Source organism: Neomonachus schauinslandi, chromosome 3 (genome assembly GCF_002201575.2).
Source record: "Neomonachus schauinslandi chromosome 3, ASM220157v2, whole genome shotgun sequence".
Classification (NCBI taxonomy): Eukaryota; Metazoa; Chordata; class Mammalia; order Carnivora; family Phocidae; genus Neomonachus; species Neomonachus schauinslandi.
The window spans coordinates 166,896,276-166,923,300 of NC_058405.1; the positions used below are offsets into that span (position 1 = coordinate 166,896,276).

At 36.5% G+C, this 27,025-nt stretch overlaps 1 protein-coding gene across 3 annotated transcripts in view; it reads right to left on the minus strand.

The window, feature by feature from the left end:
- The window catches only part of KANSL1L (KAT8 regulatory NSL complex subunit 1 like), a 149,527-nt gene that overhangs the window by 113,840 nt on the left and 8,662 nt on the right, over window positions 1-27,025 (minus strand). For all 3 annotated transcript variants that reach the window (XM_021703298.2, XM_044913730.1, XM_021703297.2), the window contains exon 2: window positions 15,935-17,051. In XM_021703298.2, coding sequence (XP_021558973.1) covers window positions 15,935-17,022 — 1,088 coding nt within the window. In that variant the 5' untranslated portion in view covers window positions 17,023-17,051. The remainder of the gene's footprint in view (window positions 1-15,934; window positions 17,052-27,025) is intronic.

Sequence of the window (27,025 nt, forward strand, 5' to 3'; positions counted from 1 at the left end):
ACATGCTTCCTATGCTTCCCAGGGATTATGACTTCTTTAATTATCTGTTCAAATCTTTGGCTCATATTTAATTGGGTTATCTTTTTATTGATATAAGACCTGTGTCAAACTATGTGTATTTGAAATATTTGTAATTCCCAGTCTATAGCTTGCCTTTCATTTTCCTAATAGTGTCTTTTGAGCAAAAAAGATTCTAATCTCAATGAAGCCCAATTTATCAAACTTTCCTTTTACGGATATTTTTATATCCTAAGAGATCTTTGCCTAACACAAAGTCATAGATTTATTCATGAGTCTAAAAGTTCAAGGAGTTTCAGAGTTTTGGCTTTTAGATCTATAATCCAATTCAAAGATAATTTCTGTGTATGTGCGAGATAAGAATTCAGATTCGGGGGGGGGGGGGGGGTACTGAGTTCCTGAACCATTTGTTGAAAGATTCTATTATCCTTTAGTAGAACAAAACAAAACAACAAAACAAACACCAAAAACCAAAACTAAAACCTTATCCTTGAACAGGTAAAAGACTATATGAATACTACATTTAACTATGTTAACTATGCTTTTTAAACCCTTGCATAACAGGGGCACTTAAGTGGCTCAGTCGGTTAAGGGTGGGACTCTTGATATTGGCTCAGGTCAGTATCTCAGGGTTGTGGGATCGAGCCCCATGACAGACTCTGCACTTAGTGTGGAGTCTGCTTCTTTTTCTCTGCCCCTCCTCCTGCTTGCACTCTCTCTCTAAAATAAATAAATAAATCTTTAAAGAAAAAAATAAAATAAAAATCCTCGCATAACATCAAACATTGACAGCTATGGTCATATAAATAAAGGAAATAAATAACATTTTAACTAACCCATATGGGGCCTTAAAGGAATGCAAAAACCAACTAACTGCTTCTCCATAACTGGCAACAAAAAATGTTATTTCAAGAATCTCTCTTAAGAGTTCTAAGCCACACAACTGAGAACAAACCTAGGAGCAAAAGTTAAGATTAATTCCCACCCAAAAGTACTGTTTCAGGTGGTCTCAAGGTAGCAGTCATTAAATGCGTGAGAGTTGGATGGGTCTGAGGAAAATAGTAAATTAGTCTGTAGGCTCAATAACTATGAACAAATGAGATCTTTAGCTGTGATATTTTCACATATAACTGACTAGAGGCAAACAGAATGGAAATCCACATTTTTGAGGGAACTCTAGTAGCAAAAAATACCACAAACCTAACATCCTCTACCTGGGAAGCCCAAATCTGCACCAACAGGAAGCAAGGGGAGAATGCAGTACAGCCTACACTTAAGGGTACACTCTCAAACATTCACTGCAGATATAAACACAAAGCATAATGGATAAGGAATAATTCCCAAAGAGCAAAGTCAAGAGACTATGGAGGACAACGGACAAAGCCAATTTAGGATTCTACCAAGACCTTGCTGCACTTCCAGAAAAAGATGTCTTACTAATTAATTACTGTAAGGACCTATCATGTGTATCTCATTTTTTTTTTCCCAGTGGGAGTTTTTATTGTAGCTTTCCTGTCTCTACTCTTATGTATACATACAAGAAACAAGAGGTTAAGAGGGTTGGAAAACTTGTCTATTCATTTATAGGTCACCACATCATAATGAACGATATCTGGACCTGACTGAAAGGACATTACTCCACCTAATGAATATGACTTTGAATTGTCATCCTTGAGGAATGGATGTGTTTTCTCTATGAGAAGGGAGTGTATGGATATTTGGGTGACCAAAGAGGCAAACCAAACAGACTGCTTATTTTCCCTCATTATCTAGTCTCCTCTTTTTTGATAAAAGAACCTGTTCAATTTTAGCCAAGCTCATGGTAGCTCATATTTCCCAGCCTTACCAGCAATTAGTTGTGAGTATGTCACTAGGTCCCTGACAATCAGATGTGAGCAAAATTAATGCATGCAACCTCTGGTCTTGACATTAAAAAATGTTTATGTGTTAAAACCAGATGAACAACTCGTGAATAAATTTCAACATTGCAGGCAAGGGTAACATTCTAGGGGATAGCAAAGCCAACAGGTCCCTGCAAAACCCTGTGAAACATACCTAATCCTTGACTATGAAATGAAAGAAATATAAATTCTACCCTTTCATGTTGAGGTCTTCTTGCTAATACACCTTAGCATATAACTTAACTAATGTACCCCTCCCTCAAAATTATTTTATGCTATAAGAATCATTTAGGTTAACAAGTTCTCATTTAAAATGTTCATTGCCGGGGCGCCTGGGTGGCTCAGTTGGTTAAGCGACTTACTTCGGCTCAGGTCATGATCCTGGAGTTCCAGGATCGAGTCCCATATCAGGCTCCCTGTTCAGCGGGAAGTCTGCTTCTCCCTCTTACCCTTCCCCCTCTCATGTGTTCTCTCTCTCTCATTCTCTCTCTCAAATAAAATCTTTAAAAAAAAAAAAAATGTTCATTGCCAGGGCACCTGGGTGGCTCAGTCGTTAAGTGTCTGCCTTCGGCTCAGGTCATGATCCCAGGGTCCTGGGATTGAGCCCTGCATCAGGCTCCCTGCTCAGCCAGGAGCCTGCTTCTCCCTCTCCTGCTCCCCCTCTCTAGCTGTCTCTCTGTGTCAAATAAATAAAAATCTTTTAAAAAGTAAACAAAAATAAATAAAACATTCATTGCCTTTAAGATTATGCCTCATTGACATACAACTTAACAACATTAATATTCTACCACCTAGTTGTATACACACACAGAAAAAATTAAAAAAGCAAACAAAAATAAAAAAAAAAACCAGCTGTGAACTCTACAAAATTTTGGCATGGTGATAAACTAAGTTAAGGCGTGGGGTTTAGAATGTCCAAGGATAATCTGAAACTGGAACTTGAAAAGACATTAGAAATGAAAGGGAACAAGAATAATCATATTGTATAATTCTGCCTAGAATTCTGGCAGTATCCAGTGTGTCAATTGCCTAAACTGAAAATTTCAGTGTAAGTTTAAAAGAATTCACACATCAAATTGGCAAATTTAGGCTTGTTCCCCTACCACCTATCTGCCCCATCTCCCCAGCCAAAGAAATGAAGAAAGAGTAAGAGAGTTTAGGGAATATTTATGCATAGTATCAAAACAACCCCTTTTCTCTTTATTTTTTTTTAAGATTTTTTATATTTATTTGAGAGAGAGAGAACACGCATGAGCAGGGGGAGGGGCAGAGGGGGAAGCAGACTCCCCGCTGAGCAGGGAGCCCTATGTGGGACTCAATCCCAGGACCTTGGGATCATGACTGAGCTGAAGGCAGCCGCTTAACTGACGGGCAACCCGGGCACCCCAAAGCCCCCTTTCTCATGTATGGAAAGAATTTTGAAAGTTAATGTTCTGCTAAATAGTTTTAACTGTGTTTTTAAAATCCTTGCATAACATCAAACATTGACAACTAGGAACATATAAGAAAATAAATGAATTTTTTAACTAATCAAAACATATATGCTAAAGGAATAGTCTGAAGTTAGGCATGTCAGCAGTTTAACAAGCACTGTGTGTGTGTGTGTGTGTGTGTGTAGGTGTGCAATGTCTCTTTCGTTCAGGAAGCCAAACCACTACACAGTGTTTCCAAACTATACAGTGCACAAAGGCCCAGCTGAAAGTACAAGTACTGCTAAAATCCAGCAAGAATTCTACATTTTAAACGTGCAGCTACGAATCTAAATCTGCCCAGAAGAAGAAGCACATCTTTCTTTTGCACAAAAACGGGCTAGTGGTGGTCTTGCAAGCCACTATGATGGGCACTGAAAAGAAACGAGATATAAAATGATCAGACTACACTCATTACTCAAAGTGAGTACCACAAAACTGTAATTGAGTACAGGTATTTCTGCTCGGTAAAATAAAAATAGCTGAACTTTTGGAGAAAACAGAATTAGAGCCAGACAACTCAAAATCAATGGAATTTTAAAATCTGAGTTCTAACAAAATAATAACAATCCTTATAAAAATATTAGTGTAGTTTTGTATCAAGAATAAGTCAGTCCACCCTTTAAAGTTTCATATCCTGGAGCTCATACTTCTTTTGATGTGGGTCCTTAAAGACATTCACTTCTAATAGAGACCAGTTTGGGTTTTTTTTTAAGATTTTATTTATTTATTTGACAGAGAAAGGCACAGCGAGAGAGGGAACACAAGCAGAGGGAGTGGGAGAGGGAGAAGCAGGCTTCCCGCTAAGCAGGGAGCCTGATGCGAGGCTCGATCCCAGGACCCTAGAATCATGACCTGAGCCGAAGGCAGACATTTAACGATTGAGCCACCCAAGTACCCTGAGACCAGTTTAATAGAAATTAAAAATATCATCTAGAGATAGCCTTCATCAGTAATTTCTTTTAAACACAAGGGAACTATCTTCACAATTTCTGCAAAGCAACCTGCAACTTCTTCAGATCTTTTAACATAGTAGGATATTTTAAGCCAATAAACTAGCAACTTACTGCACTATAGGAAGGTTACTTTTACAGAATTTCTGGCATTTTTCTTATACCACTAAGGATTTCTCTATAGTTGTGAAAAGGCTTGCCCCTGATCATTCCAAAACATTAACGTGTTTGAAGTGCTTGAAAAAAAACCCACATCAAATTTGTCATTATACTGACATCATTTGCCTATATACCAAACGTTAAAAGTAGTTTTTCAGAGAGAAGGAAAATTACACAGGTCAGAAACAGATCTACATAAAGAGAGAAAGAACACTGGAGAATAAGTGAAGATAAAATGCTAACTTTATTTTTCTTACACTTAATGGATCTAACAGGTAAGAAACCTGTTCAAAATAGTAATAGCAACAATTTAATACATTATGAATGTGCTCATGCATATGTGTATGCTTATATATGCCTATATATGCTATGTATGAGTGAAAGGAATAACAGAAGTGATACAAAAAATGAGAGGAAAGCATTAGGATTGTCATTATAAGGTACCTACAGGGTTCTTTGAAAGAAAACTTGGATTAACTATAAATGTAACCACTAAAAAGAGGGCATTTTTTTTAAGATTTATTTATTTATTTGAGAGAGAGAGAGTGCATATGCACATGTGAGCAGAGGGAGAGGGAGAGAATCTTAAGCAGACTCCCCATTGAGTGTGGAGCTGACACAGGGCTCCTGTGCCAAACTCAAGAGTCGGATGCTTAACCAACTGCGACACCCAGGTGCATTACCACTAAAAAGAGTTTTTTAAAAAGTATAATTGATATTCTAAGAAAGGAAAAAAAGTGGAATCATATAAAATGTTCAGTTAAAACCCACAAGTCAGAAAAAGTGTGGAAGACAAAAATAGGCACAAAGAACAAGGGCAACAAATAGAAAACAGTGACAAATATAGTAGGATATTAACCTACTACATCAGTAATTACTTTAAACATCAATGGTCTAACTATACCAATTAAAAGACAGTGATTGTCAGAGTGGATCAAAAAACAAGACCTAACTATATGTTATCCATAAAAAACCAACTTTAATATAAAAACACATACAGGGGGCGCCTAGGTGGCTCAGTTGTTAAGCGTCCGCCTTCGGCTCAGGTCATGATCCCAGGGTCCTGGGATCGAGCCCCGCATCGGGCTCCCTGCTCTGCGGGAAGCCTGCTTCTCCCTCTCCCACTCCCCCTGCTTGTGTTCCCTCTCTCGCTGTGTCTCTCTGTCAAATAAACAAATAAAATCTTTAAAAAATAAAAATAAATAAAAAATAAAATAAAAACACATACAGATTAAAAGTAAAGAGATGGAGAAAGTTATGGCATGCTAACATGAACCAGAAGAAACCAGTAGTAGCTATATTAATTTCAGACAGAGCAGACTTCAGAGCAAGAAAAGTTATCATGAATAAAGGGGGGATTACAGTAAAATAAAAAGGTCTACCTCCAAGAAGATAACAATCTTTAATGTGTATGTGCCTAGCAAAAGAGCATCAAACTATGTGAGGCAAAAACTGACAGAACTGCAATGAGAAATAAATGAATCCACTATTTTAGTTGAAGACTATAACACTCACTCTATCAGAAATGCATGGATCCAACAGGCAGAAAACCAGTAAGGATACAGTTGAACCATTCATCAACTAGACGTAACAGACACTGACAGCCTACGTCATGCAACAAGAGCAGATTACACATTCTTTTCAAGTTAACAAGGAACATAAAAGAAACTACATTCTGGGCCATAAAACAAACTCTAATTTTAAAAAATAGAAATCGGGTCGCCTGGGTGGCGCAGTTGGTTAAGCATCTGACTCTTGGTTTCGGCTGAGGTCGTCATCTCAGGGTGCTGAGATTGAGCCCTGCGTTCAGCTCCATGCTAGTGTGGAGTCTGCTTGAGATTCTCTCTTCCTCTCCCTCTGTCTCTCCAGCTTATGCTCTCTCTCTCAAATAAATAAATAAATCATAAAAAAATAAAAAATAAATAGAAATCACACAATGTCTGCTCTCAGACCACAATGGAACTAAATTAGAAATCAATAACAAACAGAGATGCCTGGCTGGTTCAGTTGGAAGAGCATGTGTCTTTTGATCTCCAGGTCATGGGTTCGAGCCCCATGTTGGGTGTAGAGATTACTAAAAAAACAAATAAATAAATAAATAAAACAAAAACACTGCTAACTGAAAAATCCCCCAAATACTTGGAAGACTAAACTATACACTTTTAAGTAATGCATGGGACAAAGAAGAAATCTGAAGATAAATTTTAAAATACTATGAGCAAAATGAAAATGCAAATATAAGCCACCAAAACTTGTAGGATGCAGTGAAAACAGTCCTTATGGGGAACAGTAAGAGAAAGTTACACAGTTTATAGCATTAAATGCATTATTAGAAAACTTTTTAAAAATCTAAAACCAGGGGCGTCTGGGTGGCTCAGTCGTTAAGCATCTGCCTTCAGCTCAGGTCATGGTCCCAGGGCCCTGGGATCGAGCCCCACATCAGGCTCCCTGACAGGCGGGAATCCTGCTTCTCCCTCTCCTACTCCCCATGCTTGTGTTCCCTCTCTCGCTGTGTCTCTGTCAAATAAATAAATAAAATCTTTTTGGGGCGCCTGGGTGGCTCAGTCGTTAAGCGGCTGCCTTCAGGTCAGGTCATGATCCCAGGGTTCTGGGATCGAGCCCCACGTCGGCCTCCCTGCTCCGCGGGAAGCCTGCTTCTTCCTCTCCCACTCCCCATGCTTGTGTTCCCTCTCTCTCTGTGTCTCTTTCTATCAAATAAATAAATAAAATCTTTAAAAAATAAATTAATTAATTAATTAAATAAAATCTTTTTAATAAATAAATAAAATAAAAATAAAAATCTAAAACCAATCACCCAAGCTTCCACTTCAGGAAACTAGAAAAAGAAGAGTATATTAAACCCAAAGTAACTAGAAGGAAAGAAATAATAAAAACTAGAGAAATCAATAAAACTGAAAATACAAAATTGAGAAAAATCAACAAAACCAAAAAAAAAAATGTTTCTTCTTAAAGATCAATAAAATCAATAAGTCTCTAGGCAGACTAAATAGAAAAAAAAAGATGACACAAACTCCTAACATTAGAAAGGAAAGAGGAACTATCACCACAGATCCTATGGACATTAAAAGGATAATAAAGGAATATTATGAACAACTCTAAGTCCAGAAATTTGATAACCTAGATGAAATGGGCCAATTCCTTGAAATGCACAATCTACCAAAACTCATACAAGAAGAAATAGACAGGGAAGTGGGTAGAGGGGTGAATTAAATAGGTAATGGGGATTAAGAAGTGCAGTTGTGATGAGCACTGGGTATTATATGGAAGTGCTGAATCACTATACTGTACACCTGAAACTAAAGTTACACTGTATGTTAAATAACTGGAATTTAAATAAAAACTTAAAAAAAAATACTCCTGGGTTTGTTATAAATATGTAAATTTTTAAAAGTTAGAAATAGACAACCTGAATAGCCGTATATCTATTAAAGAAACTGGATCAGGGGTACCTGGGCGGCTCAGTCAGTTAAGGGTCTTTGTTTCAGCTCAGGTCATGATCTCCTGGTCGTGGACTGAGCCCCGCGTCAGGCTCTGAGCTCAGGGTGGAGTCTGCCTCAGATTCTCTCTCCCTCTCCCTCTTACTCACTCTCAATCCCCCTCTCAAACAGATAAATAAAAAAAAAAAAAATCTTTTAAAAAAATAAATTGGATCAATATTTAATAGCCTTCCAAAAGATAAAGTACCATGCCTAAATAGGTTAACTGGTAAATTCTACTAAAAATTTAAGAAAGAAATTTTACCAATCCTCTAAAATCTCTTTCAGAAGATAGAGGCAGAGGGACTACTTCCTAACTCATTCTTTGAGGCCAGCATTACCCTGATACCAAAACCAAAGACATTACAAAGAAAACTACAGATCATTATCTCCCATGAAGATAGCTGCAAAAATCCTCAACAAAATATTAGCAAATTAAATTCAACAATGTATAAAAAGACTTGTATACCATGACCAAGTGGGATTTATCCCAGGTATGCAAGACTAGCTCAATATTCAAAAATCAATTAATATAATCCATCACATCGTCTTATCAATAGATACACAAAAAGCATTTCACAAAATTCAACACCTATTCAGGATAAAAACTCTCAGTTTTACTAAAAAAACAAAACAAACTCTCAGTTAACTAGGAATACAGAGAATCTCCTCAACCTGCCAAAAACCTACAGCTACATCATATTTTTAATGGTGAGAAACCAGAAGTTTTCCCACTAAGATTAAGAACAAGGCAATATATCCCCCTCACTTCACATTTTTCAACATCATAGTAGAAACCCTAGCTAATGCAGTAAGAAAAGGAAATAAAAGAAACACAAGGTGTGTAAGGAAGAAATAAAACTTTTTGTTCACAGATGACATGATTATCTATAGAAAAATCCAGAAGAATTACACACAAAAACCCCTGCAACTAATAAGTGATTATAGCAAGGTTGCAGGATACAAAGTTAATATACAAAAGTCAACTGCTTTCCTACATACCAGCAATATACAAGTGGAATCTGAATTAAAAACATATTACCATTTACATTAGCAAACTCATAAATGAAATACTTAGGTATAAGTCTTACAAAATATACGCAAGATCCATATGAGAAAAACTTTAAATCTCTGATGAAAGATATCAAAGAACTAAATATTCCATATTCAAAGATACAATATTGTTAATATGTCAGCTTTTTCCAACTTGATTCAATGAAATCCCAATCAATTCTGTCTATATCTTATTTCTCAACAATAATAAAATGGACAACCCAATTAAAAAATAGGCAGAGATCTGGATACCTCACCAAAGAACATACAGATATGGCAAGTAAGCATATTAAAAAATGCTCAACATTGTATGTCATTAGCGAATTGCAAATTAAAGCAACAGTAAGAAACCACTATACACCTAGTGGAATAACCAAAATCCAACCCTAACATCAAATGCTGACGAAAATGTGGAGCGATAGCAATCTCATTCACTGTTCATCGGAATGCAATGTATAGCCACTTGGAAGAAAGTTTGGCAACTTCTTACAAAACTAAATATACTCTTACCATACAATCCAGCAATTGCACTTCTTGGTATTTACCCAAATAAACTGAAAATTTATGTCCACACAAAAACCTGCACATAAGTATTAATAGCAGTTTTATTCATAATTTCCAAAGCCTGGAAGTAACCAAGACATCTTTCAACAGGTGAATAGATAAGTAAACTGTGGTACATCCAAACAACAGAATATTATTCAGCACTAGAAATATGCTATCAAGTCAGGAAAATACATCAAGAAAACTTAAGTGCATATTACTAAGTGAAAGGAGGCAATGTGAAAACGCTACACACTGTATGATTCCAACCCTGTGACTCTAGAAAAGGCAAAACTATGGAGACAGTAAAAAGATTAGTGGTTGTCAGGGATTGGAGGGAGGGAAGGATAAATAGGCAGAACACAGAGGATCTGTAGGGCAGTGAAACTCTTCTGTATGATACTACGATGGTAGATGTATGTCATATATGTTTATCCAACCCATAGAGTATGTAACACCAAAAGCGAACCCTACTGTAAACTATGGACTTTGAGTGATAATGTGTCTATACAGTACCACTGTGGTAGGGGATGGAGGGCTCCCTGCTCAGCAGGGAGTCTGCTTCTCCCCCTCCCTCTGCCCCTCCACCCCATTCATGCAAGCGCGCACTCTCTCTCTCTCTCAAATAAATAAAATCTTAAAAAAAAATAGACTGCCAATTAACACCAAAGTAAAAACTCAAAGAAATTTGAATATATGGGGACTAATTTGGGGAAACAAAGAGACTTTTCTCTCCACACCCAAGACACCTGGGTGATTTGGAAGATACTCTCAGGTTTCCTCAAATAAAACAAGACTTAACCTTATGTTTCTTCCTTTTTTACAACTTTGGAGGATCAGAATATGTCTGTGTCAAAATCTGTGAGTTTTCTCATATGTATCCTAGATGAAAGTAACTGATCGTTTCCCAGATGAAATGAAATGTTAGAACTCTAAGGTTTTACCACCAGATGAGAGGGAACATAATTGTACCAGTCTGTCAGTGACCCACCTATATCCCCTGACACTTACCAGTTCAGCACACAAAGACCTGACTTCCAAACGCTAGCACCTGCATTTCTTTGACCCAGGGCTTTTTTTCTTGTTGCTTGAGCCTGATTTGTCACCCAAGTGGCAGAAGAAAAGGGTGAGGGATTTGACACAACCAGGAACAGCCTTCACTTAGTAACTGTGACCTGCTGTACAAATACACCAGTTTCCTCACCTCTCAAATTAACTCAAGCATGTATTTTACACTGGCTCCCCAAGTTTCTCATGGAATAATTAAGCTCCAGTCTCTCACAATACTAAATTGCTTGATAAGACACTCTTTATTAGCTTTCAAATCAGTACCTTATTATGTATAGACATTTTATATTTAACGTTTCATCTAATTATCTCCAGAACTCTTTAAGGTAGATCAAAGAGGAATCTGATTCAAAGGTTTAAGAATAATATTAACCTCAGGGCACCCGTCTTGCTTAGTCAGAAGAGCATGTGACTCTTGATCTCAGACCAGTGAGTTGAAGCCCCAGATTGGGTATAGAGATTACTTAAAAAAAATTAAAAAATCTTAAAAAAATAATAATAATATTAATCTTTGCTCAGGGTCACAGAGCAAGCCATGCATGACTCTAACACAAGGAGGTCCAAAATCTGTGCTGCTTCACCAAAGGAACAGATACTGGGGGTGGTTCTGTTCTTATTATAGTATAAGGATTATATCTCAAACCAACAAAAACCCTAAAATCCTATTTCCTTTCCAAAGGAAAATGGCTTTAAAAATTTTTTTCTAACGTACACTAGTCTCTCAACCACAAGTTATTTTTAAGATAATTAGTAATGGCATTATGAATTAATCCATTGCCTACATTTTTGGAGGGAAAAGGGGCAAGTCAAATACATATTTAAAGTAACAATGGTGGGGCGCCTGGGTGGCTCAGTTGTTAAGCGTTTGCCTACGGCTCAGGTCATGATCTCAGGGTCCTGGGATCAAGCCCTGCATCGGGCTCCCTGCTCGGCGGGAAGCCTGCTTCTCCCTCTCCCACTCCCCCTGCTTGTGTCCCCTCTCTTGCTGTGTCTCTGTCAAATAAATAAATAAGATCTTAAAAAAAAAAAAAAACGGGGGGGCACCTGGGTGGCTCAGTCGTTAAGCGTCTGCCTTCGGCTCAGGTCATGATCCCAGGGTCCTGGGATCGAGCCCGGCATCGGGCTCCCTGCTCAGTTCGAAGCCTGCTTCTCCCTCTCCCACTCCCCCTGCTTGTGTTCCCTCTCTCACTGTCTCTCTCTGTCAAATAAATAAATAAAATCTTAAAAAAAATTTAAACTTAAAAAAAGCATTTATAATAATATAATCTAAGGTTTTTAAGATAAATATATTTTACTTACCAATTTTTAAAAGTTATAAATGTTAAGTATTATAATAAAACAGTTACTTTTAAAGGTCTATCTTTTGTCATGTTGTATTTCATTCATTCATTCATTGAATACATACTCAATGCTGGTTCTAAGATGTATAAGATACTTTTTTTTTTTTTTTTAAGATTTTATTTATTTGACACAGAGAGGGAGCACAAGTAGGCAGAGCGGCATGCAGAGGGAGAGGGAGAAGCAAGCTCTCCGCTGAGCAGGGAGCCCGACGCGGGGCTCGATCCGACGACCCTGGGATCATGACCTGAGCAGAAGGCAGTCGCTTGACCAACTCAGCCACCCAGGCTCCCCTATAAGATACATCTTGTGGCCAGTTTAGTACTAGAGACAAAGGAAGAAAGTGGGGGAAATAAAGTAAAAATAAACTACAGAATGGAAGAAGAAAAGATAAACCTATATGGAGAGAAATTTCATATATTGCCAACCACAATTTTTATATCTTCAAAACTGCATATTCAAATAGAGAAAAATTCATTTAGTCAACATATACAAAAAAAAAAAACACTAAAAAGTAGACAATGCTAGGCAGTGGGTATACAATGACAGAAAAAGTGGTATTTGCTCTTAAGTTACTTAAAATTAAGTTGAAGTCAACTGTAGTATTTGCCACTGTAGACCTTATAATTAAATTGAGAAGTCAATTCATATTCAGTAGATATAAAAAAAATTTAATTGTGTTAGCACTCACTTAAAAATTTAGGTCCACAAAATACATATTTTTACCTATTTTATGTTTAAGGTTTAATTCCGAACTTCATTCATTAAAAATATTCATCTAGGGACACCTGGGTGGCTCAGTTGGTTAAGCAGCTGCTTTCGACTCAAGTCATGATCCCAGGGTCCTGGGACTGAGTCCCGCATCGGGGTCCCCGCTCATCAGGGAGCCTGCTTTTCCTCCTGCCTGCCACTCCTCCTGCTTGTGCTTTCTGACAAATAAATAAAATCTTTAAAATAAATAAATAAATAAAAATATTCATCTACATTTGAAAAATCAATTTCCAGAAATGTAAAGAAAAATAAACTTAAAAAAATAATAAACTTAAAAAAAACCTTATAGCAGAATAAATGTATTAAATTATTGAGTGAACTTAAACTGAAACAGCACTAATTCCAGTTTAAAAAAACAGAAACCATTTTTACATTTACATAAAAGATACAAATACTTAAAAGTTGTGTTATTCTCAAAATTCAGTAAGCATCAAAATTAATAAAATGTTGAGAAACAATCTTTTCTACAAGAAATCTCTTCACATTAGTAAAAATATTCAAAACAAAGTTAATATCCAATTTTGCCGGAGGTATATAAAATCAAGAAACGCAAATAGAGTTCAAATAGCAAAAAACAAACACAAAAACCTAAACAATTATCAAATAATTCAGTGAACTAAAGAAATCAAATAATTATTATATGACTTTTGTATTACTGATTTGAATTGATCACATGAGTATAACCTGAGAATCTAGAATATAGATATGAGCTTTAATAACCTAATATTAAATGGTCAATAATGCAAGATGCTAAAAGTATATATCTTAATATTAAACTTCTTAGATTCTTTATCTTCCTAAAATGCATGTCTGGTGTTCCTGAGCCTTCCAGCTGATTACCAAAAAAAAGAAAGATAGAATGAGAAATAAACTTTCAAAGCCTGAACCCAATTTGTTTCCAGACTACTTTACTTCAATTTTCATCAATAAACTGGTGACGCTGACAAGAAAAGAAATGAGACGAATATTGCTTGATGCTTTGTATAAAAATTTTTTTAATAGTTTGAATCTCCCTATTTGTGTATGTTTTATATAAATGTCTAAAATTAGTGTTCTCTGACTAAATTCAAGGAGTAAATGCAAATCTTTTTTTTTTTTTTTTAAGATTTTATTTATTTATTTGACAGAGAGAGATAGCGAGAGAGGGAACACAGGCGGGGGAGTGGGGGAGGGAGAAGCAGGCTTCCCGCAGAGCAGGGAGCCGAATGCAGGGCTCGATCCCAGGACCCTGGGATCATGACCTGAGCTGTAGGCAAACACTTAACAACTGAGCCACCCAGGCGCCCCGAGTAAATGCAAATCTTAAAATGTCTTGACCACTCAGTAATCATATGCTTGGTATATAAGATTTTTTTTTTTAAGGTTTAAAATGTGGTTTCTATCCTTACTAGGTGTTGGGTTATTAAGACTAATAAGTATATTAGCAAGTCACACAGGACAAAATATGATTTAATGATAAATTGTATGGCAGATTAAGTACTATAGGAGATCAATGAAAGAAAATCCTAATGAAGGTCAAAATAGTCTAGGAAGACATGATTTTCTGATTTTTGTTTCTAGCTTAAAAGAGTCAAACCTGCCCATTAGCTGTCCTCAACAACAACAAAAAGTAAGTAATTTACTAAATTTATCTACTAAATTTTATTAAATTAAATTTCTTCAAAAGCATTATAAATATAAAAATTGGTAAATTTCTGGACTTCTTTCAGAGCACATGTGCTTAATAATTCTTGTGGCTAAAAGCATCAATGAATTCTAGGTTGACAAAGTTGCATGGCCCAATAGCAAGAACATTGGTTTGAAGTCTTCCACACATGGACAATAATCCTAGCTCCATCAATTATTTGGCTTTTTGACCATGGGTAAGTTACTTAACCATGCAGACTATTTCTTCTTAAATAAGGATAACAACAATCACCTCCCATGGTTGTTGAAAGGATTAAATAATATATCATATGTAAATATCACAATGCCAGAAAAAAATACGTGCTCAGTATTAGCTCCCACATTCAAATACATTTCAAACATAGTGATAACAGAACACCAAAAGACTGAAATGCCCACTTTGTTTTATTTTATTCTTTACCACAGAAATTGATATACTGACCTATTTATTAGTAAAAATTAATGTGTTCAGCTTCTAATTCTGTAATAATTCTCACTCATCTTTGACAATTTGATAAAAATGATGGACTTTTTCATCCCAAAATATATACACGGTATTTTGCATCAAGTTAGGGACATTAACAGATTCCCCAAAGCTAGATTAAAAACTATGTTCTATCTGGCTATTTAAAAAAACTTAATTCAAATTAAATAAAATTTAAAAATTCAGTTCCTCAGATACACTGGCCACATTTCAAGTGCTCAATAGACACATGAGTCTATTTGATAACACAGATATAGAACATTTTTATCATCTCAGAAAACTTCTATCAGATAGGGCTATTCTGGAGTATTAACACAATGTGATACACAAAACTACTTTATCTCTGTTTTTGTTGTTTTGTTTTGTTTGAAGTATATTCTCAAGAGAGTAGAGACTGAATATTTTGCCCACAACCGAATCCCCAACGTCCAGCACATAATAAGCATTCAAGAGGTATCTAATAGCTGACATTATAATTTCGTTTTGGTTATATTAATCCAGCAAAAATTGACTAAGTTGATAAAGACCAGAGCTGAAAAGTATGAACTCAATGAGTATATAAATACTGTAGTTAAAGGGAAAAAAAAGGAGCAGATCAACTTAGATATACTCTCAACTGATAACTCCTAAAGCCTAAAGCCAATGTGGGCTCCCCATGTGCAGACTAAATTTTTTGAATTTTGGCTAAAACACTTAAGCAAAATGTTAAGCCTTGTCCATAGCCTATTCTATTCAAGAATGGGAGAAATGCTTACTTCTAGCTGAACAGCTTTCATTATCCCTTTATGGTTTTTCCTAGATAGAGCAGTTGAGTAACTTATTTTTAAATAGTATGTATATATTTACGCACAGTAGTTTAACAAAATATTTTAAAAATTCACCAAAGTTTTATGTCTTAAAGATTATGGCACTAAAATTTTAGAAAATCTACTTCCTTTTAATGGATCATGAAATCAAGACAAAACTGAGGCTATACACAGAACAGTAAAAGGTCTAATAATAATTTTGCACTTACACTGCCACATTTTTTCTAACGGTATATTCATCCAAATCGTCATCAGAGCTGCTATCAGTTGCATCAGAATCCAGACCTTCTTCAACATGAGACAACAGCCCTGTAGCAGACAGTGCAAATCTTTGGATTTCTGCAGCTGTACACCGTGCAAAGCCATTTTTTGTATCACTCCACAATTTATTCTCTGCAGTCAACATGTTGACTTCTGGCTTAATTTCAGTGCATTTAGGTAAACTGCTATCCAAAACTGTGGTAGGTTCATGAAAGATCTTCATTTGAGGGAGTTGATGTTTCAGAGAAAATTTCATTTGTTGACCATAGTGCTTAACAACATGCTTTGCCAGAAGCATCTGTAAATGTTTCTGAGTTCTTCTAGCCTGGCTAAGTAAAATTTTCTGTTTGCTTACACAATGAAGTAAACGAGCGTTCACTTCCTCCTCTTTTTCAGCAGCTGAGAAACTAATAGGCACATTTGAGTGGCCAGGCCCAATTTTCTTTTGAGCACAGTGCAATAAACTCTTTTTAATTTCAGCATCAGTAACTTTATCCAAAAGTGCACTCTTTTGGTACCATTTGCAGTTTTGCAGTTGTACTTTATCTACATTAGTGTCTTTGGTTATATTTGAATCCAAAATAATTTGTACATCTGTCATGCACTGGCTTGTGGTATCTGACAGAAGTTCCTTTTTGGTGAACTCTTCAGAATGAGAATGACAGATTTTACTAAGCTGAATATTGCTGCCATTACACAGTAGGTTTTTCAGCTTACTACAATTGGGTTCCCCTAGTTTCCTTTGTTTGTAATTCTCACTGTATTTATTTAATGTAGAATTAGAACTCATTAAAAGAACTGTCTGATAATGTTTTGAAGACTGAGAGGAGCCAAAATGTTTTAAATTCACAAAGTTAGTGTTAAGAGTAGGTTCAGGAGTTGGAAATCCCAGCATCTGAGACAAAGTGTCTCCCTTGAGCTTTTCATCTACAGTTCTTGGACTTTCCATGCATAGCATCTTGTCAGACTCCATGGTACTTGGTAAAGATGAAAAGCAGATACCCTTTGTTGCTGCCTCCCTCAGAGCTGGGGTCATGGCGAATCCTGCAGATAATTACTGGAAACCTAAAATAATGTAAAAATAAATGATCAAATATCTAGGAAAAAGGCTCATGCTTACACTTTTACCAAGGGCAACATTTTCAATGCTTCTGATTAAAATGCTAATGGAACCAAACTCCTCCTTTATTTCCCAACTCCTAACAATATCTCTGTTCTTTCTTAATTCATAAGGAATCCAACAAAGACTAAACTATTCTTTACTCCGACTGTGGGCCCAATACCAAAAACTCCAATTAAGGTTGCACACTACCTAGCCCAATAAGTATTAGACAAATACTTGTGAATGTACCTCAACTGTACTTCAAGATTTTTTTTTTTTTTTTTAACAATGTTTAGTGAAAGGCAAAAGAAAAAAATTCCAACCTGGAATCTGGGAATTATATTTGAAAATGTGACTCAATCCCATACTTTCAGCCAAAGTATGAACTACTTATCTTTATAAAATATAAGCTGCTCAAAACCTCCATTTCTCAAATTTCACAATCTGAACAGTATAAATATTAACTAAAATAAGCTACATAATATCAGAAGATGTAAGTAACTGAACTACAAGCAAAAAAGTATAATTTCACAACTATTAAAAATAATGATAGCAAAAACTTGCTTAATCTTCAATGCACAAAAATTTTTCGTGAAAAAGTATCTGCAATATTTTTTTCCCTTCTCACAAACAGATAATCACAAGTTATCATTATAAAAGCTGTTACTCCTGCCTGGAAAATAGTGGGGACTGTAACAGATGACTGCTAAAAAATTAATCCCATAATTAAACAAATTTCATTGTATCTTATCAAAAGAAAAAGTGTAAAACCATACAGTCTGATTCATTGAAAAAGTTAATCGTCTACCATTGAAAATTATGAAGACTAAATACTGAAAAAAAATTTATACCATTAAAAATTAGAAGTTTTGTAAGATACTCTGGAATGATACTCTGTAATTTCTGTTTCAATACATGATTGTTAATAGTCATTTAAATGGCCATACTCCCATACTTTATGTCCCAGGTGCTAACTGTAACTCTATAACCTTCATTTTTATGTGAAAACACAAAACCAAAAGGGGATTCTTTACAAAGACTAGCAAGAATGATAAAAGGAGGGCGCCTGGGTGGCTCAGTTGGTTAAGCGACTGCCTTCGGCTCAGGTCATGATCCTGGAGTCCCGGGATCGAGTCCCGCATGGGGCTCCCTGCTCGGCAGGGGGTCTGCTTCTCCCTCTGACCCTCCCCCCCTCTCATGCTCTATCTCATTCTCTCTCTCAAATAAATAAGTAAAATCTTTAAAAAAAAAAAAAAAAGAATGATAAAAGGAATAAAAGGCACAAAGGCTCTAATGCAGTTACAAAAAAAAATACACAGGGTTAAAAGCAAGTTATAGACTAGAAGAAGACTTAGGCAATATATATAATAAAAAAGAGTTCATACCCAGAATACATAAAGAACTCCTACAAATGAGCAAACTGGTCAGACACTTCACAGATGACATCCAAAAGATCATTAAACATATAATCAATCTTACTAGTAATGAAGGAATTATAGATTAATAAAGCAAGAGGCCAGTTTTCCAATCACTAAATTGAAAATAATGTTTTAGGGGCACCTGGGTGGCTCAGTTGGTTAAGCATCTGCCTTCGGCACAGGTCATGATCTCGGGGTCCTGGGATCGAGCCCTGCATCAGGCTCCCTGCTCAGTGGGGAGTCTGCTTCTCCCTCTCCCTCTGCCTCTCCACCCTACGCATGCTCTTTCTCTCTCCTCTCAAATAAAATAAAATCTTTAAAAAAAAACAAAAGAAAAAGAAATGAATGCTCTAAGTCTGAAATATCACTTATGACAAGATTTCCCACATCTGTTTGGACTATAAGTTGATTCAGGAATTTGACAATAATGTAGAAAATGTATTTGTCATAGGTGCACAAGAGAGCACTGTTTGTAACAGCAAACTATGCTTTCAAAGCAATCTAGATATCTAACAATAAGAGAATGGATAATAAAACATGATGGAATACTGTACAGCAGTTAAAAAGAATTACCTAAATCTAAATATACAAATATGGACAAACCTCAAAAACAATATAAAGTTTTTAATGGTACAGTATGCTACCAAATAAATAAAATACAAACACAAGCTCTCTTTGCTCCATCTACTGTGAGAATGAAGACCATTCTCAGCAATCAGACTGTCAACATTCCAGAAAATGTCAACATCACTCTGAAGGGATGCACTGTCATTGTGAAGGGTCCCAGAGCATCAATGCAGGACTCAATCTCAGGGCGCCTGGGTGGCTCAGTCAGTTAAGTGTCTGCCTTTGGCTCAGGTCATAATCTCCAGGTCCTGGGATCGAGCCCCACATCGGGCTTTGTTAAAAACAAAGACAGCAGGGTGCCTAGGGTGGCTCAGTCGTTAAGCATCTGCCTTCTGCTCAGGTCATGATCCCAGGGTCCTGGGATCAAGTCCCACATTGGGCTCCCTGCCCAGCAGGAAGCCTGTTTCTCCCTCTCCCACTCCCTCTGCTTGTGTTCCTGCTCTTGCTATCTCTGTCTCTGTCAAATAAATAAAATCTTTAAAAAAAAAAAGACATCAGAAAATTTTTGGATGTTTTCTATGCTTCTGAAAAAGGAACAATTCAGGCTGATGAATAAGATCTAAGTTGCCCAGCTACAGAAACAGCAAGATACCAGATGATTTTTCAGACTTATTTGTGATATTTCAAAGATTCAATAAAAGCTGTATTGATTTGGGGAAAAAAAATACAAACACAAGACCACACCACATAAATGTGTGTGTGTGTGTATGTGTTTATGTGTTTACAAGAATAAAAAACGAACCAGAAAAATACCCACCAAATCTGTAACAGTAGTTGCACATCAGGTAAGTTCCATGAAACAGAACTAAGAGTGGTGGTTTAAGAGGAGCTGAGTTTCAACTACAAACTTTATTACCTGGGGGAAAAAGACTTAAATGCAAAATGAACAAATGTTAATGGTTCTTAATTCTGTGTGATAAAAATATAGACGTTTGGGGGTGCCTCACTGGCTCAATCAGTAAAGCATGCAACTCTTGCTCTCAAGGTCGTGTGTTCAAGCCCCATGATGGGCATAGAACTGACTATAAAGAGAGGTTTGCCTTTTTTATACTTTACTGTGTAATGTCTCAAAAAAATGTAGAGATTTCCATATAATTCTCTCCTCAAAGTCTGTATATCTCAAAGTTTTCTAATTTTATGAGAAATATTCTATTATCTTCTATTCAATAAACATCTACAATAGGGGCGCCTGGGTGGCTCAGTCGTTGGGCGTCTGCCTTCAGCTCAGGTCATGATCCCAGGGTCCTGGGATCGAGCCCCGCATCGGGCTCCCTGCTCCGCGGGAAGCCAGTTTCTCCCTCTCCCTCTCCCCCTGCTTGTGATCCTGCTCTCACTGTGTCTCTCTCTGTCAAATAGATAAATAAAATCTTTAAAAAAAAAAAAAAACATCTACAATAGTATTTAGATATCCACACTGCTTTCTAAGGAAAACTGTGTTCACAGATGAGGGAGGTATATTCAAAACATACGATATCCCCTCCCTACCCACCTTCTCTCTCTCAAAAATCTGAACAAGGTACTAGGGACATATTCAAAGTGACTAACAGCAGAGGCAGAAGGTAAAATATCATGAGGCAGTAGAGTTCATCTCAGGCCCTAGATAAACTAAATATAAGGGAAAACTAAGATGCAAAAATAAATAAATATTAATAGTTAAGAACTATAATTGGTAGCAAAAAAATGTACATTTAGACTGCCTTAGGGGCATTTACGGTAGAGAACTAGAATAAAACACACACACAAAAAATTCTGGTGAGATCTCTAGGGCTTACTTGGTACAATAGGCAGTTTCTAAAATGCTCTTAATAATCCCCATATCCTGGTTATTCATGCCCTTGTATAATCCTTTCAAGTATGGACTGGATTTGCTGACCTGCTTCTAGCAAACAGAACTCACGAGAGGTGATGGGATATCACTTCTGAGATTAGGTTCCATCTTGTCACCCTCTCTCACTCTGGGATGCCAGCTGCCATGCTGGGAGCTGGAAGACCCACATAGCAAAGAACTCATGTTTGCAGCCAACAGACAGAAAACCTAAAGCCTGACAAAAGTTATGTGAGCAGTCTGAGAAGCAGATTCTTCCCCTGTCAAGCCTTCAGATGACAGAAGCCCCAGCCAACACACTGACTGCAACCTTGTGTGAAATCTTGAGCCAGAAGCACCCAGCTGAGCCATGCTTAGATTCCTGACCCATAGAAACTGTGAAAAAAAGACATTAAATTGGGGGCTAATATGTTACAGAGCAATAGATAACTAATACACTTGGATATGAAGACTTTGGGTTCTAGTCTCTAGAAAGCCCATCCATTCCACAGTTCCAATTCTAGGATTTCCATGAAGTTCCTCTATATTATATTCCCAAGTGTATCCTTATAAAAATCTCAGCCTGAAAGTCTTTCTACGTTGCAACCAAAAGAAACTCATGAAAATAGATGTCTCCTGTAAATAAAAGATTAAATTATGTTCATATAGTCTTTGTTTTATATGATGTATCATGGTGATTAATTTGCAAATACTGAACCACCCTTGTATCCCTGGAATAAATCCCGCTTAATGTTTAGTTTTGTTTTTGTTTTTTTTTTTAAAGATTTTATTTATTTATTTGAGAGAGAGAATGAGAGAGAGAGAGAGCATGAGAGGGGGAGGGTCAGAGGGAGAAGCAGACTCCCCGCCGAGCAGGGAGCCCGATGCGGGACTCGATCCCAGGACTCCAGGATCATGACCTGAGCCGAAGGCAGTCGCTTAACCAACTGAGCCACCCAGGCGCCCTTAATGTTTAGTTTTATCATTAAACATAAGTACATTATCCCAATTTTTAAAATTATTTAAATATGTGATCATTACATATAACAGTGTATCCTAATTGATTATTCTAAACTCTGCCATTTCTGACTTCCTCCATATTACATAAACTACACTTACCACTAACATTTCTAAAGATCTATGAAGGCTTGGATTTTCGACTATTTTGTTAACTACTACAGGCATCCCTCATTTTATTGCACTTCACTTTATTGCACTTTGCAGATAGTGCGGTTTTTTTTTCTTTTACAAACTGAATGTCTGTGGCAACCCTGCATCAAGCAAGTCTATTGATGCTGTTTTTCCAACAGCATATGCTCACTTCATGTCTCTGTGTCACATTTTCGTAATTCTCACAATACTTCAAACTTCTTCATTATTATTATATTTGTAATGGTGATCTTGATTAGTGTTTATGATTCACCAAAAGCTCAGATGACAGTTTTTAACATCAAACTATTTTTTAATTAAGGTATGTACAGTTGACCCTTCAACAATGCAGGGGTTGGGGTGCCAACCACCAACAGTTGAAAATCCATGTATAACTCCTCCAAAACTTAACTACTAGAAGCCTTACTAATATAAACAAATAACACATATTTTGTGTTATATTAGTATATTCTTACACTAAAGCTAGAGAAAATGTTAAGAAAATCAAAACACATTTACAGCACTGTATTTATTGAAAAAAAAATCCATGTGTAAGTGGATGCAGAGGGTTCAAACCTATGTTGTTCAAAAGTCAACTGTATATTGTTTTTTCAGACATAATGCTATTGCATACTTAATAGACCACAGTATAGTGTAAACATAACTTTTATGCACTGGGAAGCAAAAAATTCATCTGACTTGCTTTATTGCAATATTTGCTTCGTTTTGGTGGTCTAGAACTGAACACACAGTATCTCTAAGGTATGCTTGCTTACCATCAACATGAAAAGTATCTTACATACGGCAGATGCTCAGTAAATACCTGGTGAGTAAGTAAATGGTTACCATTATGTTCAGAATAAAATCCAAAGTCGTCCTTTCCATGGCCTACAAAGTTCTATATTATCAGGTCCCTGATAACTTCATATTCTACATCTCTCTTCATGGATTACTACACTCCAGCAACACTGGCCTCGGTGCTATTCTTGAAACACACCAGAAAAGTCCCTGCTTCAGGGACTTTGTACTTGCAATTCTCTCAGCCTGGAACAATTTTCCACAGATAAGATGGCTGGCTCCCTCAATACATTCATATTTCTGCTCTACAATACCCTCATCAGGGTCTTGACTTGACTAATATATGTAAAATAGCTTTAGCCTCTCAATTCATGACACTCCACTTCCTTATAATGCTTATTGTTCCTGATAGTCACGATCTGGTATTTTATTACATTCTAATAAGGAATTTATTTTAAGGGCAGACCTATATTTTGGCCAAGGTTCCAACTGCCAGCACTTAGGTATACAATAATTGTCAAATATCTGTTGATTGAATTAATAAACAAACAAGTGAGGCTTGATTTTGACATGTGTTCCAAGATTTCGGTAGTAATAAATCATAACAACACCTATTTCAATTATTATTTTTAAAATAAATGTTACAAACAAAGCAATATATAAATATAATGTGTCACAACCAAATGTGGTTTTCAATTAGTACATACTGGCTCAATATTTTTTTTTAAGATTTTATTTATTTGACAGAGAGAGATAGAAGAGATGGAGCACAAGCATGAGGGAGCTGGAGAGGGAGAAGCAAGCTCCACGCTGAGCAGACAGCCTAATGCCGGGATTGATCCCAGGTTGCTGGGATCATTACCTGAGCCGAAGGCAGATGCTTAAGGACTCAGCCACCCAGGCACCCCATACTGGCTCAATATTTTTAATCTTTTTTTTTAAGATTTATTTATTTTAGAGAGACAAAGTGAATGAGCAGGGAGAGAGGCAGAAGGAGAGAGAGAGTCCTGAAGCAGTCTCCCCACTGAGCACAGAGCCCAACACAGGACCTGATCCCAGGACCTTGAGATCATGACCCGAGCCAAAATCAAGACTCAGCCACTCGACCAACTGTGGCTCAATATTATTATAAAAATTCAATCCTTGGGGGTGCACGCGTAGCTCAGTTGGTTAAGTGACTGACTTTTGATTTGAGTTCAGGTCATGATCTCAGGGTCGTGAGATTGAGCCCCGCATCCGGCTTTGTGCTAAGCGTGGAGCCTGCTTAAGATTCTACCTCCATCTCCCTCTGCCCTTCCCTCCCACCCCCTGCTCACACTTGCTTGCTCTCTCTTAAAGTAAATAAGTAAATAATCACTGATATTCACCATATTAAAAGATTAAAAAAGAAAATATAGGGACGCCTGGATGGCTCAGTCAGTTAAGTGTCTGCCTTTGGCTCAGGTCATGATCCCAGGGTCCTGGGAGCTAGTCCTGCATCGGGCTCCTTGCTCAGCAGAGAGCCTGCTTCTCCCTCTGCCTGTCAATGCCCCCTGCTTATGCACTCTCTCTCTGACAAATAAATAAAATTTAAAAAAAGACAATTTTATGATCTTAATAGGTGAAGAAAAAGCATTTGACAAAATCTAATATTCATTCATGACTAGGAAAAAACCCTCTGATAAGGAAAAGAAAGAAAACTGCTTAAAGAGCATCTACACAAATGCCTACAGATAACTTTACAATTAATGATGAAAGACTGATGCCTTTGCCTGATGACTGGTAATGAGACAAGGTGTCTGTTCTCACCACTCCTATTCATCATCATACTGAGGTCCTAGCCAATGGAATAGATGAAGAAAAAAGAAATAAAAAGCATACAGATTGGAAAGGAAAAAGTAAAATTGTTTCTATTCACAGATGAAATTATTTTCTACATGGAAAATCCCAAGGGATCTATAAAAAAAAAAAAAGCTTCTAGATGTAATGAGTTTACTAAGGTAGCAAATATAAGGTCAAGAAACAAACATCATTTATATTTCTAAAATGAAAAACTGGATGAAAAAAAGCAAGGAACACCCTAAATGGAGTGATATGCTGTGTTCATGGATTATTGAATATTGTTACAATGTTAATTCTTCTTAAAAAAACTGATCTATAGATTCAACACAATCCTAATCAAAATCTTGGCAGAATTTTTTGCTGATATCAAAAGCTGATTCAAAAATTCACATGGAGGGACACCTGCGTGGCTCAGCCAGTAAATGTCTGCCTTCGGCTCAGGTCATGATCCCAGGCTCCTGGGATGGAGTCCCACATTGGGTTCCTTGTTCAGCAGGGTACCTGCTTCTCCCTCTGCCTGCCACTCCCCCTGCTTGTGCTCGCTCTCTCTCTTTCTCTCTCCCTGACAAATAAATACATAAAATCTTTAAAAAAAAATTCATGTGGAAAAGGCAAGGAACTAGAAAACAAAACAAGAGAAAGAACAAAGCTGAAGGACTCAAACTACCTATCTATTTAGTCAAAATAAATGTGGCATTGGTAAAAGAACAAACACAAGATCAATAGAATAGAGAGCTCCAAACAAACCACCACACATATGGTCAACTGATTTTTGACAAAGATGTAATGGCAACTCAATGTAAAAAGACTAACTTTAAACAAATGGTTCTGGAACAATAAGACATCCATATGCAAAACACTGAAACTAAACTCATATCTCAAAGGATATACCTTATATAAAAACAGTCACATCCAACAGAATGGATCATAGACCTGAAAGTTAAACTTAAAACCATAAAACTTCTAGAAAAATACACAGAAAAAAATCTTTATGGGTTAGACAAAGATTTTAGATAGGACAACAAAAACATTATTCATAAAATTGATAAACTGGACTTCCTCAAAATTAAATACTAAACATAAGAAACTAAAACATAACAATTTATGCAGAAGGTATATGTTCAAGTTAGTAGAAATCAAATGTGCATACTCCTGAAAGATTTTTTTTTTTACCATTCAGGTTAACTCTAAGTAATGGCTTCAACCATTATACAGTTTTAAACTGTAGTTATTTTAAGTCACTTACTATTTCATTTTTATGCATAAAGGACAAACGGTTAGAGGCAGAATACATAAGGAATACTGATTTAGAACATAAAATAATGAATTCTGCAAATTTACCTCAATAGTAAGCTAAACAAGTTTTGGTGACTGATGTTGATTTGCCTCAAAAGTCCATGTTCTTGAGTTTTCAGACTATGGGTGACAGTCAAGTGTTCAACATACTGTAGCTTTTTTCCCCTTGGAAATACATATTATAGGATGTGGCGATGTAGACCATAAAACTGCAATTTTCTTGCAACTATTTTGGAATGATATCTATTTCTAATGTTTGTTGTACAGAGTTGAAATGATTGCTTTTTTCCTTTTTTAAGTAAAAAAAAATGGCATAAAAATTTTTAAAGGCTTACAAATACCAAATATACAAAATGTCAACATTAAAAAAAATTAGTCCCATTAGTTCTATGAAGTGTATTCACATGATCACAATTATTTTATAGCACTTCCAGTATTTCAGAAGCCAATTTAAAAAAACAAGACAGGGCGCCTGGGTGGCTCAGTTGGTTAAGCGACTGCCTTCGGCTCAGGTCATGATCCTGGAGTCCCGGGATCGAGTCCCGCATCGGGCTCCCTGCTCGGCAGGGAGTCTGCTTCTCCCTCTCCCACTCCCCGCTTGTGTTCCCTCTCTCGCTGTGTCTTTCTCTGTCAAATAAATAAATAAAAATCTTTAAAAAAAAAAACAAGACAGTAAGAATATCTAGCTACAAGTAAAGTCATCTGGTTTTCATTTGAGTATAAAGACTATCCACACCACAACATGTTATTTATAAAGAAGTGCTTGTGAATGGCAGCTGAAAACCTATTTCATCTTTTAAAAACAAAACAAAACGAAAACTTTCTAAAAATTACAGAAATAAACAAGTTTAAAAAGAGACAAACTGACTTTCAAAAAGCAGAAAATGAAGAAATGGCCAACCTTGAGTCATATAGTTTTGTCTATTTTTGGTAGGAGCTAGATTTTTAACCTCCATTTAATATGTATTCAATATAAAGCCAAACATTCAACAATTCAGTTAATACATATTTATTGAGTGAATAT